This window comes from Pipistrellus kuhlii, unplaced genomic scaffold (assembly GCF_014108245.1).
Source record: "Pipistrellus kuhlii isolate mPipKuh1 unplaced genomic scaffold, mPipKuh1.p scaffold_m20_p_3, whole genome shotgun sequence".
NCBI lineage: Eukaryota > Metazoa > Chordata > Mammalia > Chiroptera > Vespertilionidae > Pipistrellus > Pipistrellus kuhlii.
In genome coordinates this window covers 82,618,098-82,631,803 of record NW_023425529.1, presented here as the reverse complement: position 1 = coordinate 82,631,803, position 13,706 = coordinate 82,618,098, and the positions used below count along the sequence as shown (strand labels likewise).

Below are 13,706 nucleotides of genomic sequence, written 5' to 3'. Positions count from 1 at the left end.
TACCCCCTCTCTCCTTTGCCCCCACCCCTTCAGCTCAACTCTCCAAGTATCATCCTCTTTCCCTCCCCTTCTGTTGGAAGCAAATTTCCTGCAAGAGGAATCTCATCCTAACAGCCTCCACTTCCTCACCACCCACAAGCTCTGTAACCCCGTGGCCTGGGCTCCCGCCCCAGCCAGCTCCCCGCCGTGTCCTTCTCTGAGGTTTCTCATTCCCGTGACTGTTTCTTCCTCCCTGACACTCCCTTCTCCCCGGGCTTTCAGGGACCCAGCCCTCTTGGAGAGCTTGACCTTTAATGGTCCACACAATCTCTTTTGCTGGCTGGGAAGTCTTTCCTGACCCTTTGGCCTGTCTCTCTTATCCATCCCACAACTTCACCCTCCCCTCCAGGCAGCTGTGGGGGGAGGAGCGCCGACCTGCAGATGCAGCCATGTGCTCCTACTGCGACGTGCTCGCTGCTCAGGTCATTACCATTTACATTTGTGCAGGTCAGTGTTTGCTTACCTCATGACAGCTTATCAAGCACTTCCCATGCCAGCCCTGTGAGAGACAAAGGGAGTATCTTCCCCTTTAATAGCCAGAGAAACTGAGTCTCCGCAAGAGAAGTAACTGGAGCCCAGTAAGTGGTAGAACTTCCTCCAAGTCTGATGCCTTCGCCTGCTTGTGAGAACCTGCAGCCTAGGTGGCTGGGTCTAGAATGGTCTTGCCACACCCTCTCCCCAGAGCAGAGCCCTCAGATGCCCCTTTCCCAGTCACCTGTCCAGCAGCTCCCAGTCTTCCCCGCCCCAGCGGTCTCGGAACTCCTTGGTGTTCATGCCTCCGATCCTCTCTAGGTCTGACTTGTAGATGCCAAGCAGTCCAAATCCATTCACTTCCCAGTAGCCTACGGACAGACAAGCAGCTCCAGGTGAGGTGAGCCCGGGGCCAGGAGGAAGCAGGAAAGGCCTCCAGGAGGCATCCCTCGAGCCTCTTCTGCAAGGTGGACAATGGCGTGCCTGCGGCTGAGAACTGTCTTATCTGGGCAATCCCTCGACTGTTTTGGGGGCGAAGCCCTCTGAGCTAAGCTGCAGGGTCCAGTGAAAGCAGCAGTCCTACCAGGGAGTGACCGAGCTCTAGTGACAGTCCTAAAACAGGGTCTTAACACAGTAGCTGCTAACATAGCGCACATCGGTTTCCTCGGCCATTTCCCTTTCCAGAGGCAGGGGCCTGTCTTTCCACCTTTGTATCCTCACACGGCAGAGCCCGGCATGTAGTAAATGCGTGATAAACATGTGATGAATGTGTAAAGGGGAAAATGGGGAGGGCCTTGTTCATCATTGCTGTGCTGCTGTGGCTGGCAGCACAGCCCTTGGGGGGGTATATCTCTGGACCAGTGGTCAGCAAACTCATTAGTCAACAGAGCCAAATATCAACAGTACAATGATTGAAATTTCTTTTGAGAGCCAAATTTTTTAGACTTAAACTCCTTCTAATGCCACTTTTTCAAAATAGACTCACCCAGGCCATGGTATTTTGTGGAAGAGCCACACTCAAAGAGCCAAAGAGCTGCATGTGGCTCTTAAACTGCAGTTTGCCGACCTCGGCTCTGGATTATCCAGGTGAGCAGAGCAGCAGGAGGGCAGGTGAGGAGGGTGCTGCTTCTATGTTAGGACTATTTCCAGCTCTGGGGTTAAAAACCAAGGCCAGGAGTTCTTTCCTCCCTCCCCAGCCCAGGGCAGGGCTCACCCTCAGGCCACTGGGGCGTGGCCCCGCAGTGAAGCCTCATCACCATGGGGGCGAAGGCCATCTTGCCCTCCACACAGTGCTTCCGGATGGTGTCAATGATGCCAGCTGGGAAGTGGATGTGGAGATCACAGAGGAAGATGATGCTGTGTGGGTCCTGGGGACAGATGTGGGAGGGTCAGCAGATGCTCTGACCAGGGCTACAAGGCCAAGCCACCCTCCAGGACGATCCTCTGGCTCTTCCCATTTGCATGATTGACAAACCTCCACTAAACAAACCATTGGGCAGATTTTCACGGTACTGGGCATCAGATCAAAGTCCTCACAATCAGTCAATTCTGACTCCTCCCCCACTCTTTCCAGACTTGAGGACTCTGGAAAAATGCTCCACCCTGGCAGCACAACAGAGAGGACCCCGTGCCCTCACTCCTTCCTCCCAGAGGAACTGACCACCTTACAGATCCCAAATGTCTCTCTACTTCTTAACCAACCCTTAATCTCATCTCCCAAACCCCTCCCAGTCCATTTACCTTCACCAGGTCTATGCCAGCCTGAAGTCCAGCTGAGCGCTCGAAGTTTCCACTTAGTTTCATGTACTGGTAGCTGCAGGGGAAGAGAGAAGAGAGGGGCTGAGCATTAGGACTAGGCCGTGGCAGTCCCTGAAAGAAGTTAGTAGGCTCCTGGAATGGGATTATGGCAGAGACAGGGCTCGGCCAAGCTGGATGAGAGCTATGCTCTGCCCCAGGCCTAGCAGTGCAGACTTCAGGAAGAGGGTTCAGGCTGCACTCCAGCCAGGAAACCTCCTCACCTCCGCAGCTTGGACCTTTTCAGGGCCATCTCGACATCCATGTCCTCACTGCCATAGTCCGTGATGATGATGTTGAAGTGTGGGTCGCCGGTGGCCTGGAACAGCTTTTCCATATCTGTGATGAACTGCTGCACCCAGCGCGCCTGGTTCTTCACTACCCACGTGGGGCAGCAGAGAGAAAGAAGCAGAGGTAACACAAAGAATAAGGTGACCAGACGTCCCGCTTTTTAACAATTTGTCCCGCGGCGTTTTAAAAAAGTCTCGATTCTCGGGACGCGGGACAAATTGTTAAAAGTTGGGACTGTCCGGCCAAAAGCGGGATGCCTGGTCACCTTAACAAAGAAGGCATGCCCACTCCTGGGTCCTGCATGACAGAGTCTCATCAGACCTCTGCTCAGGGCGATGCAGCTATGGGAATCCATGCCGTAAGACACAGAGGCGAGCTCACTGCGGAGGCGCCTCTCCGCCCTGCACAGCCTCCCGGGCAGGGCCTCTAAGAAGGCCTTCGGCAGGGACTTGCCATCAGTCTCTCATAGTAACCCCTCATGCTCTAATACTTAAAACCTGTAATCTGTCCGTCTTATTTATCATCCTTATTTCCTGCCCTACCCCACTGTTATACTCCTATCTGTTATACAGTCCCCTTTCTCATGACCAGCTAACCCATTCTATCGATATTAGGTGCCCTCTCTGTCTCTCCCCAGATCAGCTGTAAACCCCAGTACAACCCCAGCTGATTATCACACCCAACCTTGAAACTGGTACCACAGAAAGAGTGATGGCCTCAAGTCAATATGTATGCTCAGCTCGAGCTTTCTAGACATGTACACTTAGACTAGTAACTTTTCTCTTGTGAGCCTCAGTTCTGCGACTATAAAGAGGCCATTTTCACAAGCTCCCGTGAGATGGAGTCAGTGAGCAGAGACCTGGTGCTCATGATTCTATTAGTGTCCCTGCTCCGCTGACAGTGCCCGGGCTCGGCTGGAGGCTCACCAGGCACGATGAAGTGGACCACTGCTCGGTGATTCCAGGAGAAGCCCTGGGGCCAGCACAGCTTGGGCTCTGGGGCCCGGACATTCAAGACACGTCTCTGGCGGTTGTGTGGGCCCCACACCAGGCCCTGCAGGTTCCGGGCCTCGGCCTCTTCCCCACCAGCTGGATCGATGCCCTGCCAGCCTCGCGCAGACACGTACTCAGAGAGCCGCACCACGCGCTGGCCTTGCTCCAGCAGCTCAAGCTCCAGGAGGTAGCGACCCCCACGCAGCTGGTCTTGCCGCTTCTCCACATTCACAATGCGCCGCAGCTGGTATCTCCTGTGGCAACAAGGGTGGGGCTTGAGTAATTCTTTCCCCCACTGTGGGGCAGCATGCTGTGGCAGAAGCCTGCTAGGCCAACTGTCAAGAAACTCTGGTATTTGTCCTCGCTTTGCCATTGGCTAAGTTGCTTATGCAAGATGCTTTTAACCATTCTGGTATTCCCTGCCTCCACTTCTATCTTTTATTTGTTTTTGGTTGTTTTGTGCCTCCATCTTTAGAAATGCACCTGTGGAGTTGTGATGATCTCTAAACCCTTTTATAGCTCTGAGATGTATATAAGGTGAATGAGTTTTCTTCAGAAGTTGACTCTAATTAATAAAATACTCTGTTCAAACAACAGTACACAATACATAATTAGGCGAACGGCCACTGGTTGGCTCAATATCATTAGTCACTAGGGAAATGTCAAAGCCACAATGTGATACCATTTCACACCCATTAGGATGGTTATTTAAAAAAAGAAAATAACAAGTGTTGGCAAGGCTGTAGAGAAATTGGAACCTTCATACACTGCCGATGGGAATGTAAAATGGTGCAGCTGATTTGGAAAAGAGATTGGCAGGTCCCCAAAATATTAAACATAGAGTTACCATATGACCCAGCAATTCTACTCCTAGGTGTATACACAAGAGAACTGAAAACATGATCACACAAAATTTAGTACACGAATGTTCCGAGTAGCCTGGTATTCATAATAGCCAAAAAGTGGAAACAACCTAAATGTCAATTAAGTGATGAATGGATACACATTATGTGGTATATCCATACAAAAGAATATTATACAGCAATATAAAGGACAGAAATAGGCAATACTTTTTACATGGATGAGCCTGGAAAGCATTTTGCTAAGTGTAAGAAGACAGACATAAAAGGCCACATATTATATAACTGCATTTATGTAAAATGTCTAGAATAGGTAAATCTATAGTGATAGAAAGTAGAGACTAGGAGAAGGGAGGAATGGGAATTAACCACTATTAGCAACAGGGTTCCTTTAAAAAGTGATAGAAATGGCCCAGCTGGTGTGGTTCAGTGGTTAAGCCGCGACCCAAGAGGTTACCAGTTCAATTCCCAATCAGGCACATGCCGGGATTGCAGGCTCAACCCCCAGTAGGGGGTATGCAGGAGGCATACGATTGATGTTTCCCTTTCATCAATGTTTCTATCTCTCTATCCCTCTCTCTTCCTCTCTCTTTAAAATCAATAAAAACATCTTTTTAAAGTGATAGAAATGTTCTGGAATCAGAAAATGGTGAGGGTCACACAATATATGAATATATTTAAAAACCTACTGAATCATATACTCTTAAATGGTGTGGGAATTTCATCTTAATTGAAAAAATGTTGATTGGTTAAACGAATGAAACAACAAAGCACTCAGCCATATCTTCTGCCCTAGCCCTTCTAGAGTTTGTTCACATCTGGAGTTTGTTCCTATTAGTCTCTTTTAGCCTCTCTTTTGCCTGATCTGTCTTTTTACTGGCTCCTTCCCTGAGAGAGGGGACCACATTTGCCAGGTCTTCCCAGTGCTTTTAGACTGGGAGCCAAGGCATTTCAGAACCTTGCTTGAGGGCGGGACGAAGACCTGCCTGATCCAGGTCACCTCCAGGGGCAGGGGCTCCGGGCACTGTCCTTCCCAGGAGTCTGCCACAAGGGAACCCACTACAGCCCCAGGCCCCTGCCCCAGGGCCGGCATGCCTCAGCCCGGCCCAGGAGAGCCCTTTACCTTACCCCCGGCTCCTCTGGTTGAGCTTCTTCATGAAGACCCGTGTGATCTCGAGAGCCTCCTGCTCTGGAAGCAGCAGGTTGCCAGACGTGTTACAGCTCAGATCAATCCAGTCAGTCCGCTGGGCTTGTAAGTCGAAGTTCTGTGCAGTGAAGGTCTGGTCCCAGTTTACCACTGGGTCAAACATGGGCACGTATTCAAACACCTCACTCACGTCTTCTTCCTCTTCCTCTTCTTCACCCTCTTCCTCTCCCTCCACCTGCCCGTCCTGGCCTGCAGCTGCTACCACCTTCTCCTCCCCAGGCCAACCCCTCCTCGGGGCCGGAGGCTCCATCCTGTCACCCCTCCTCTGCTCTGCGATGTATGACTCGACTTGATTAAGCCACTGGGACTGCCCTAGCGTCTTCCTGGGGCTGTCCCCAGTGGGCCTGGGCCTTTTGACTTGAGGTAGGTTCCCCACCAGGTGCCCAGGCCACTTGGCAGACTGAGGTGGGTTTGGGCTGGGCTCAGGTCTGGGTTTTCTCTCCCTCTTCTCTGCTTGCTGGCCTGGGGTGTTACTGGTCTTCACTGGGAAGGGAGTTACAGTGTTCTGCTTGGAAGAGGGGGCAGGCAGCCCCTCCCGGGGCCGGGCCAGGAGTTTCCGCAGGCTTCGGAGGTGGTAGTCCGTGATATCCTGCCCAGGGGTAGAGGTAGGCACTTGTTTTCCCTCTGGCTCAGTGGAAGCAGGTGTCTCCTCTGCTGCCTCTCCATACTGGGCCTCTTCCAGAAGGCCTTCCTCAAAACCTGTCATTAATAACAACCATTCCTCATGTCAGAGTTTGCAAGCTTTTCCCAAGACATACAAATACCCGGTGATTATGTGTGATACTGCGAGAGGTTTCAGACAGGGATGGCATCTGGCTCTGCCATTACTGTGAGACCTGGGGCAAGTCACTCACCATCAGTAACCCAGTGTCTCCATTTGCATAAAGGGAATAATGACCCATCTTCCACAGGGGTTTTTGTGAAGACAGAGAGATATAAAGTACACAAAGTGCCCAGCAGGTGCCTGGCACATGGAGGATCCCAACAAACAAACTAGGATCCCAGCCAGGCCCCAGTGCCTCAAAAAGAAAGGCCACAGGGAGACACCGCTTCTCTGTAGAACTTCTCAAATGACGTGCTGGGGATAGCACTCCCTGGGGCAGCCCACGTGATCTCCAGGGCTCAGGACCTCCCGCTAACCCAGCCTGCTGTCACCAACAGTCATGTTCCTATAGAACATGTGCCTGGAGATAGAAAAGCTGAAAGTACTGCTCGCCGCCCCTGGGTGTGGGAGGAGTGGCCATGTGGTTTGGATTTTTTAAAAAAATTTTAATTGATTTCAGAGGGAAGGGAAAGGGGGAGAAATAGAAACATCAATGATGAAAGAGAATCATTGATCAGCTGCCTCCCCCACATCCCCACTGGGGATCAAGCCCACAAGCCAGGCATGTGCCCTGAATGGGAATTGAACCGTGAACTCCTGGTTCATAGGCCAGTGCTCAACCACTGAGCCATATCAGCTGGACTGGTTTGAATTTTAAGCTCCCCAAGTGCAGGGCTAGCACAGTCTGAACTTCTGTTAGAAGCAGACCATGGTCACCCTTCCCAGCCTGACCTGGAAGCCCCAGCTCTCACTCTGTACCTGGCTGCTCCGGCCCCTGCTTCTCAGGCTGGTCAAACTTGATGTACTCCTGGAAACTGAACCTGTAGGAGGAAGGGAAAAGCAGGCTGCTCCGGGGCCCTGCAGGCAGAGCATGAGGCTCTGCTGGAAGTCCCAGCAGCAGACTGAAGTCACGTCCCAGACCGAGCAGAGGAGGGAGGCTGGGTGAGCATGTGAGGGGCGGGGTCTGTGGGTATGGGAAGTGCCTAGGAAGGGCCAAGGCTCCTGGGGTCCAGGCAGCTCCCCTGGCTCCTGCAGAGCGCCTTCTTCTTGCCTCGTTCAGTGTTGCTCACCTGTCCTGGTAGAATGTGCTTTCTTGGTAGAAGCATTTGTTATAGGTTTCCATGTGGCTCAGGCGAGTGTAATCATTGGGGTAAACAAAGGACAGATGAACCTGGAGGTAGAGAAAGAAGCAGCAGAAGAAGGTGGAATCCTAGTAAGAAATCAGCCAACCAGAGTTGAGCCTGCCTCCTCCCCCCCCCCCCCCCCCCCCTTCTTCCTCTCCTAGGAACCTGCCCTGGTGGGGAGAGAAGGGCTGCTCTGAGCTCTGAATGCAAGATCTGTTCATGCAGACCAGGATTCCACTCCACTCCCTCTCTTTTTAAATCCTCACCTGAGGATATGTTTATTGATTTTAGAGAGAGAGGAGAGAGACCAATGTAAGAGAAAACATCAACTTGTTGTCTTCAGTACATGCCCGACCATGGGTCAAACCTGCAACCCTTCGATGTATGGGACAACACTCCAACCAATTGAGCCGCACTGGCAAGGGCCCACTCCGCTCTATGCCTCCTATCTAGACCTAATATGAATAACCCCTACCAGCTAGTTCTCCAATGCACACATCCCTCATCTCCTGACCCAGCTCATCCCTCAGCTGCAGATCCTCCCTCCTCCTCCTGTCAGCTTATCCTCTCCTGCAACCTCTACACCTTTACCTGCAACCTCCCACCACCCTGGAACAACCTCTTTTGTTATTTACTTCACTGTTTTTTGCCCCCCTTAAACAGCTCAAGGCAATCCGTGCCAGCCCACCATCCTCTGAGGCCTGGTCATTCTCTGCTGCCTCCAGCACTGTCTCTGTTCTTCTGCCTCTCCAGTTTCCACACTGGAAATTCTCTCTCATTCCTCTCTATAGCTCATTTCTCCAGTGCCTTATCTATGAGTTTAATAGGTACTGCTGGCCGACTGGCTGATAGGACTGACCCAGGCAGGACAGGGTTGTGTAGCCCTTAGAGAAGAGACTGTAAGGAGCCTCATGCCACCCCACCCCACCTCACATCATCACTGTGGCAGAATTGGTGTATGGGATTCTCTAAGGCAGAACTCCACTCCCAGGCTTTGCAGGGGAGTCTAGGCCAGAAGCAACTTGGAATGCTACTTCAGCCCCGGGACCTGGGAGGACATCCTGTCCACTGGTATGCGACGTGGGAAGGAGACCGAAGTCAGCTTCAGCCATAGGCAGCAAGCCCTCTCTCACTCCTGCCCCCCATTGTCCCGGCCCCAGACTTACAAACCGGAGGCCCTGGTAGCGCTGCAGGGGTAGCCCATCCACCAGGTAGCTGGGTTTGTAGGGACAATCAGGCAGGACGTGGCGGAGATGAGACTTGGAGATCAGAGGCACTGAGGACAGTAAGGGACAGAGATGAGGATGGGGAGTGGGAGCTTGAAACAGGGGCTGGCGGAGAGCCACAAAGGCTCCTGGCGGAGGGCTGACGTCCTCTGCCCTGAGCAGCCCCTTTGTATTCACTGGAGGCAGCTGAGGTCAGAGTCCATGGCCATTGGCTGAGGTTGCCAGGCCAGGGCTGGCACCACTCCTCTGGGGCGGGGGCATTCACGCAGCCCCTTGGCGGGAGAGGACTCAGACTCCCTAGTTCAAGGCACAGTAGCGCGTTGGGATCGCTGTATAGGGCTGGCCTCTATAAAGATCTAGAGGCTTCTGAGTGCAGTGCAATAACAAAATTTCCTTTGAGAAGCAGGGGGATACAGGACATGACTTTGTCAACTTTTAAAATGTACACCTTCCCAAAAGTTTAAGACTCTGAGAGCTTAGTGGGAACACATTTCTCTCACTAGGTAACAAGAGCCGAAATCCAGTGAGAAACGAAGGGGTTTGTGATTGCAGAGGGACACTCAGGGAACTTCTAGTCCCAGGACTAGAAAGAGAACTGGGTTCAAGTTCTCTTTCTAGTCCTGGGCAGTAGTCACACAAATGTTTTGCTCTATAATGATTTGTGTAATGTGAAGTTGTACATGTATGTTTTTGTACTTTCCTGTGGGCATGTTTGGGGACACTGGTAGAACTGACAGGTCTCCCAAGTCTCCACCCACACCATGGACCTGGCCACATAGCGTCCCCAGACTGGGTGACAAGTGTGCAGCCGAGGCCTCACCTCGATAGAGGGTGTCCCGGGGGTCAGGCCGAAGCATGTCAGCGAGGGGCTGCTCATCTGTGGGACGAGAGTCTGGGGAGCCTGCATGGCTGGCTGCTGTCTGTGGGATGTGACCCACCTCATCCATCCTTAGGAACGTCTCGTCTGGGCCAGGGAGGAAAGAAAAGAGGGCAGCTGTGAGCCCCGGAGCAAACCCAGCCCAGAACCCAGGCCCTGTCTCTTTGAGGGGCCGGGAAGAGGCTCAGCCAAGGCTCCTGTACACCCGGAGGCAGCACAGGATGTGTTCGACCCTCTTCCCTCTAGCCCCGCCCTCCCCACCCCCCAATAACATGTGGTTTCAGCTCTTTATCTCCCTTTGACTCCCTCCACTGGCCCCATGACTAGCACACACCACAATTTTTGTGTGAATTGGAAAAGAACACATCTTCCTCAAAATGTCTTACTGCTATCTGCTAGGAATTCGTCATTTTATAAGTATGTTTAATTTATTGAGCAAACACATATACAGTACTCTCTAAATAATAAGCCAGGCATATTCTAAGCAACTTACAAATAACCCATTTAGCCCAGCCTGCATGGCTCAGTGGTTGAGTGTCAACCTATGAACCAAGAGGTCACAGTTTGATTCTGGGTCTGGGCACATGCCTGGGTTGTGGGCTTGATCCTCAGTGTGGGGCATGCAGTAGGCAACTGATCAATGATCTCTCTCACCATCAATGTTTCTCTCTCTCTCTCTCTCTTTCTCTCTCTCTCTCTCTCTCTCTCTCTCTCTCTCTCTCTCTCCCTTTCTCTCTCTCTCTCCCTTCCTCTCTGAAATCAATAAAAATATATTAAAAAACAAACCAAATAACTCATTTAATCTTCATAAATACCACATGACATGTATTATTATTATTATTATTATTATTATTACTATTTTACAGAAAAAGAACTATGGCAGAGACTCTTAAGTCATTTGCCTAAGATCACACAACTGATAAGAGGTAGTTTGAACCTAGGCAGTCTAGTCTTGGCCTGCAGGCTACACTGCTGCTCCAACAGATCAGCAATGCCTACCATGAGCAGGGTGCCCCCTCGCGTTCCAAGCAGCCCTGCTCCTCATCTGAGAGCTGGTTGCCTGTCTCTGTTCTCTGCCCCTTGGGTTCATTTGTCTTCAGCCCCAACTAGAGCTCTCCTACACCCAAGGCTAATTACATCTGGTCCATCTTACTAGTTTCTTACCTAAACTTTGCTAGGGTCTCTTTCTTCTTGATTCACATCGAATCTACGGATTCCAATTCTCTCCTCTTCCTCTTGCAGCAACCCAGCAACACACAACCTATCCCTCTGCTTTGACTTTGTGGCCTCCTGCTTTGGTCACCGGCAATCTCCTTCCACTCACCATTCCACAGTGCCACCCTCTCCCGGGAGCCCACCCAGACCTTCCCTTTTCTCCCATCCTGCCACCCCACTTCTCACACACACACACCTCCCTCTCCTAGTCCCCTCCCAACACCCGTCTTCCTTCCTCCTTTAGGGCTGAGCCCTGTCTGCTCTTCCTACACCCAGGGCCCTAAGGCTCCACCTGCCAGGTGGCAACTTCCCCGTGGGACTCCGGGTGAGGGTCTTCTAAGAAAAACATAAGCGATGAAGAGTACAACGGAAGGGTTCGTTTACTGAGAATTTTAAAGCAGTGAGAACAGTTTCCTCTGCTCTGAACCATGGTTGCCTCATCTGTGACACAGGAGACTAGCTTCACTCAGGTTTTTCATATGGAGTGAGCCCTGTGGCCTCTGGATCCCCTTGAAATTATACACACAATATTGTTTGTGGGTGCACGAAGGCTCGGAGCTTCCATGGGGTTCTCAAAAGGGTCCCTGACCCCGGCGAGTTAGGACCTCTGAGCTTAGGTTCTGTTCCTATCCCTTCACACCCATGTTCCTTCCAAACACCTTGAGCTTTAACTTCCACACCCCACCCCCGACTCAGTTCCCCAGATGGGCTGAGCCTCCGTGGGGCACCCCTGGCCTCCATCTCAGGCTAGGGGCAGAGCCTACTCACTTGTGAAGAGGGACAGGGACGGGGAGTCAATGATGGTGAACTTGGCTCCGGGGTCATTCCGTCGCCACTAGAAGAGGAGAGAGGATGGATGTGGGAGGTTGCCAGATGCTAGATTTCAGAAAGGGTCCAAGGGACGAGGGAGGAGGAGGGGCTAAGAGCTGAGCTAGGAGAGGCAGGAACACTCACTGCGACTTCCACGTGGTCGGTGCCCTCGTCATTCTGCTTGTGTAGCACCTCAAAGTAGTACCTGTGGGAGGCTGACAGGCTGCCGGAGAGAGCAGAGCAAGGGAAGGCTGTCTCCAGCCCCAGTGGTCACCCCTCTGCCCCACTCTTCCACTGCACCCTCGTCATTAACCTACAAACTCCCTCATCATTTAACCACCTGGTTAGAGTCCCCACTCCACCACTTCCGCACAGTGTAACCCGTTTTCTCTCCTGGAAGATGGCAATGATAATAGTACTCACTTCACAGGACAACAGGGAGAATAAAAAATATATCATAACTAACCCTTATAGAGTTGTCACTGTGGGCTAGGCACTGTTCTCAGAGCTTTGTATATATTAAGCCTCTTAATCCCTCTCGTAGATGAGAACACTGAGGCACAGAATCTTGGGCCGTTTTCCAAAGCCCCGAGGTAATGTGTTGGAGTGGGTTTGGACCGGCAGCCTTGTTTCAGAGCCCACGTCGTTAGCTGTTATGCTGAATTGCATCACAGAGGCTGGCACAGAGCAGTGCTCTTTGCAAGCTCATTATTACCATCAAGCCAATGCATGTTCTTGCTTGTGTGTGTCCCAGCCACCAGGTGGTGCTCTGATGTCGGGCTAAGTCCCCCTTACAGCATGTTCAAGGGACTCCAGCCACTATCAGCGGGAAGGGCCCTGGTTTCCCTCCAGTTTAGCGAGGGGTGGCTGCGACTAGGACCTTCTCATTGCACAGGTGGAGCAGCAGGTGCTGGGGCGGCATGGCTGTGGACATCTCTGGGTCCAGAGAACATGTGAAAGGCCAGGACCGGGAGAAGGGAGGCCTATTTTTGTTTTCCAGTCCTGAGTGTCACCAAATAGCTGGGAGACCTTCATTAAGTCATAGCCCCGCTCTGGGCCTCAGTTTGTTCGTCTGTAAAATGAGGGATGACGAGCCAGATGATTTACCAAAATGCATGGGTGCCCAGAACACTGAGCCCTGTGAATAGGGACGGCAGGAGAGTGGAGGGGGCAGGCTGAAGGAAGGATGGCGGGGCTCTATGACTTGGATTTGGCCTCAGCACTTGGGGGAGGCTGAGGTTTCTTTGGCACTCTTGTGCGTGTCCTGACACTCCACACTCACCTCACTGGCTTGGAAATTTGACTCTGAAATTTCCCAAATTCTCCAGGGGCAGTCCACTCCTTTCCAGCCTACAAGTGTGAAGAGAGAGAGTAAAAGAAGGAGGAAAAGGGGAAATATGAAGGATGAGAGGTGGTGAGTGAAGAAAAGAAAGGAATGAGGAGGAAAAAAGTTGAGAGAGAGAGAGAGAGGAGAGAACAGAAAGTGATGAGTGATGATGGGAGAAGAAACAGAAGAGAGTTAAGGGAGGGACCAAGTGGCCCATGTAAGAAGCACCTCCACCCTCCCCAGAGGTGAGTCCTTTATCACAGATGTATGTGGCTCAGGCCCAGCCCAAAGATTAATCTTCCTGGGGTCTTTTCCCAGCCTCAGACTGACTCCTTCCTCCTCCCCACACCCCTGTTTATCACGAGGTAAAATGGGAGCGGGTGAGAGGATGCTTCTTGTTCCCACCTGGTCCCCTGGCAATCACACCAGAGACACTAGTGGTCATGAGAGTCTACTGATGGTGGCCGGGGCCCCTTCAATGCCTGGCACCTGGGCCCAAGGGAGATGGGCTGAGCTGACCCTACCTTGCCCACACTGGCCAGTAGCTGAAGACCTGACACCTGGTCGTCCTGGCTCAGCCAGAATTCCGCGTTGTCGTCTGCAGCAATGGCAAACTGGATTGGCCCTGGGCAGTGGGGGAGAGTCCAGGT

General features: G+C 52.0%; 1 protein-coding gene across 1 annotated transcript in view; it reads right to left on the bottom strand.

Annotated features, from left to right (window-relative positions):
• B4GALNT3 (beta-1,4-N-acetyl-galactosaminyltransferase 3) overlaps positions 1 to 13,706 on the bottom strand; it is a 101,110-nt gene that overhangs the window by 3,157 nt on the left and 84,247 nt on the right. Inside the window, exons 6-19 of the mRNA XM_036456660.2 lie at positions 13,581 to 13,681; positions 13,012 to 13,079; positions 11,874 to 11,952; positions 11,688 to 11,754; positions 9,648 to 9,791; positions 8,768 to 8,877; positions 7,548 to 7,648; positions 7,237 to 7,298; positions 5,576 to 6,353; positions 3,522 to 3,841; positions 2,529 to 2,682; positions 2,251 to 2,323; positions 1,724 to 1,877; positions 755 to 881 (exon numbers count right to left, since the gene is read on the bottom strand). Of these exons, the coding sequence (XP_036312553.1) occupies positions 755 to 881; positions 1,724 to 1,877; positions 2,251 to 2,323; positions 2,529 to 2,682; positions 3,522 to 3,841; positions 5,576 to 6,353; positions 7,237 to 7,298; positions 7,548 to 7,648; positions 8,768 to 8,877; positions 9,648 to 9,791; positions 11,688 to 11,754; positions 11,874 to 11,952; positions 13,012 to 13,079; positions 13,581 to 13,681 (2,338 nt within the window). The remainder of the gene's footprint in view (positions 1 to 754; positions 882 to 1,723; positions 1,878 to 2,250; positions 2,324 to 2,528; positions 2,683 to 3,521; positions 3,842 to 5,575; positions 6,354 to 7,236; positions 7,299 to 7,547; positions 7,649 to 8,767; positions 8,878 to 9,647; positions 9,792 to 11,687; positions 11,755 to 11,873; positions 11,953 to 13,011; positions 13,080 to 13,580; positions 13,682 to 13,706) is intronic.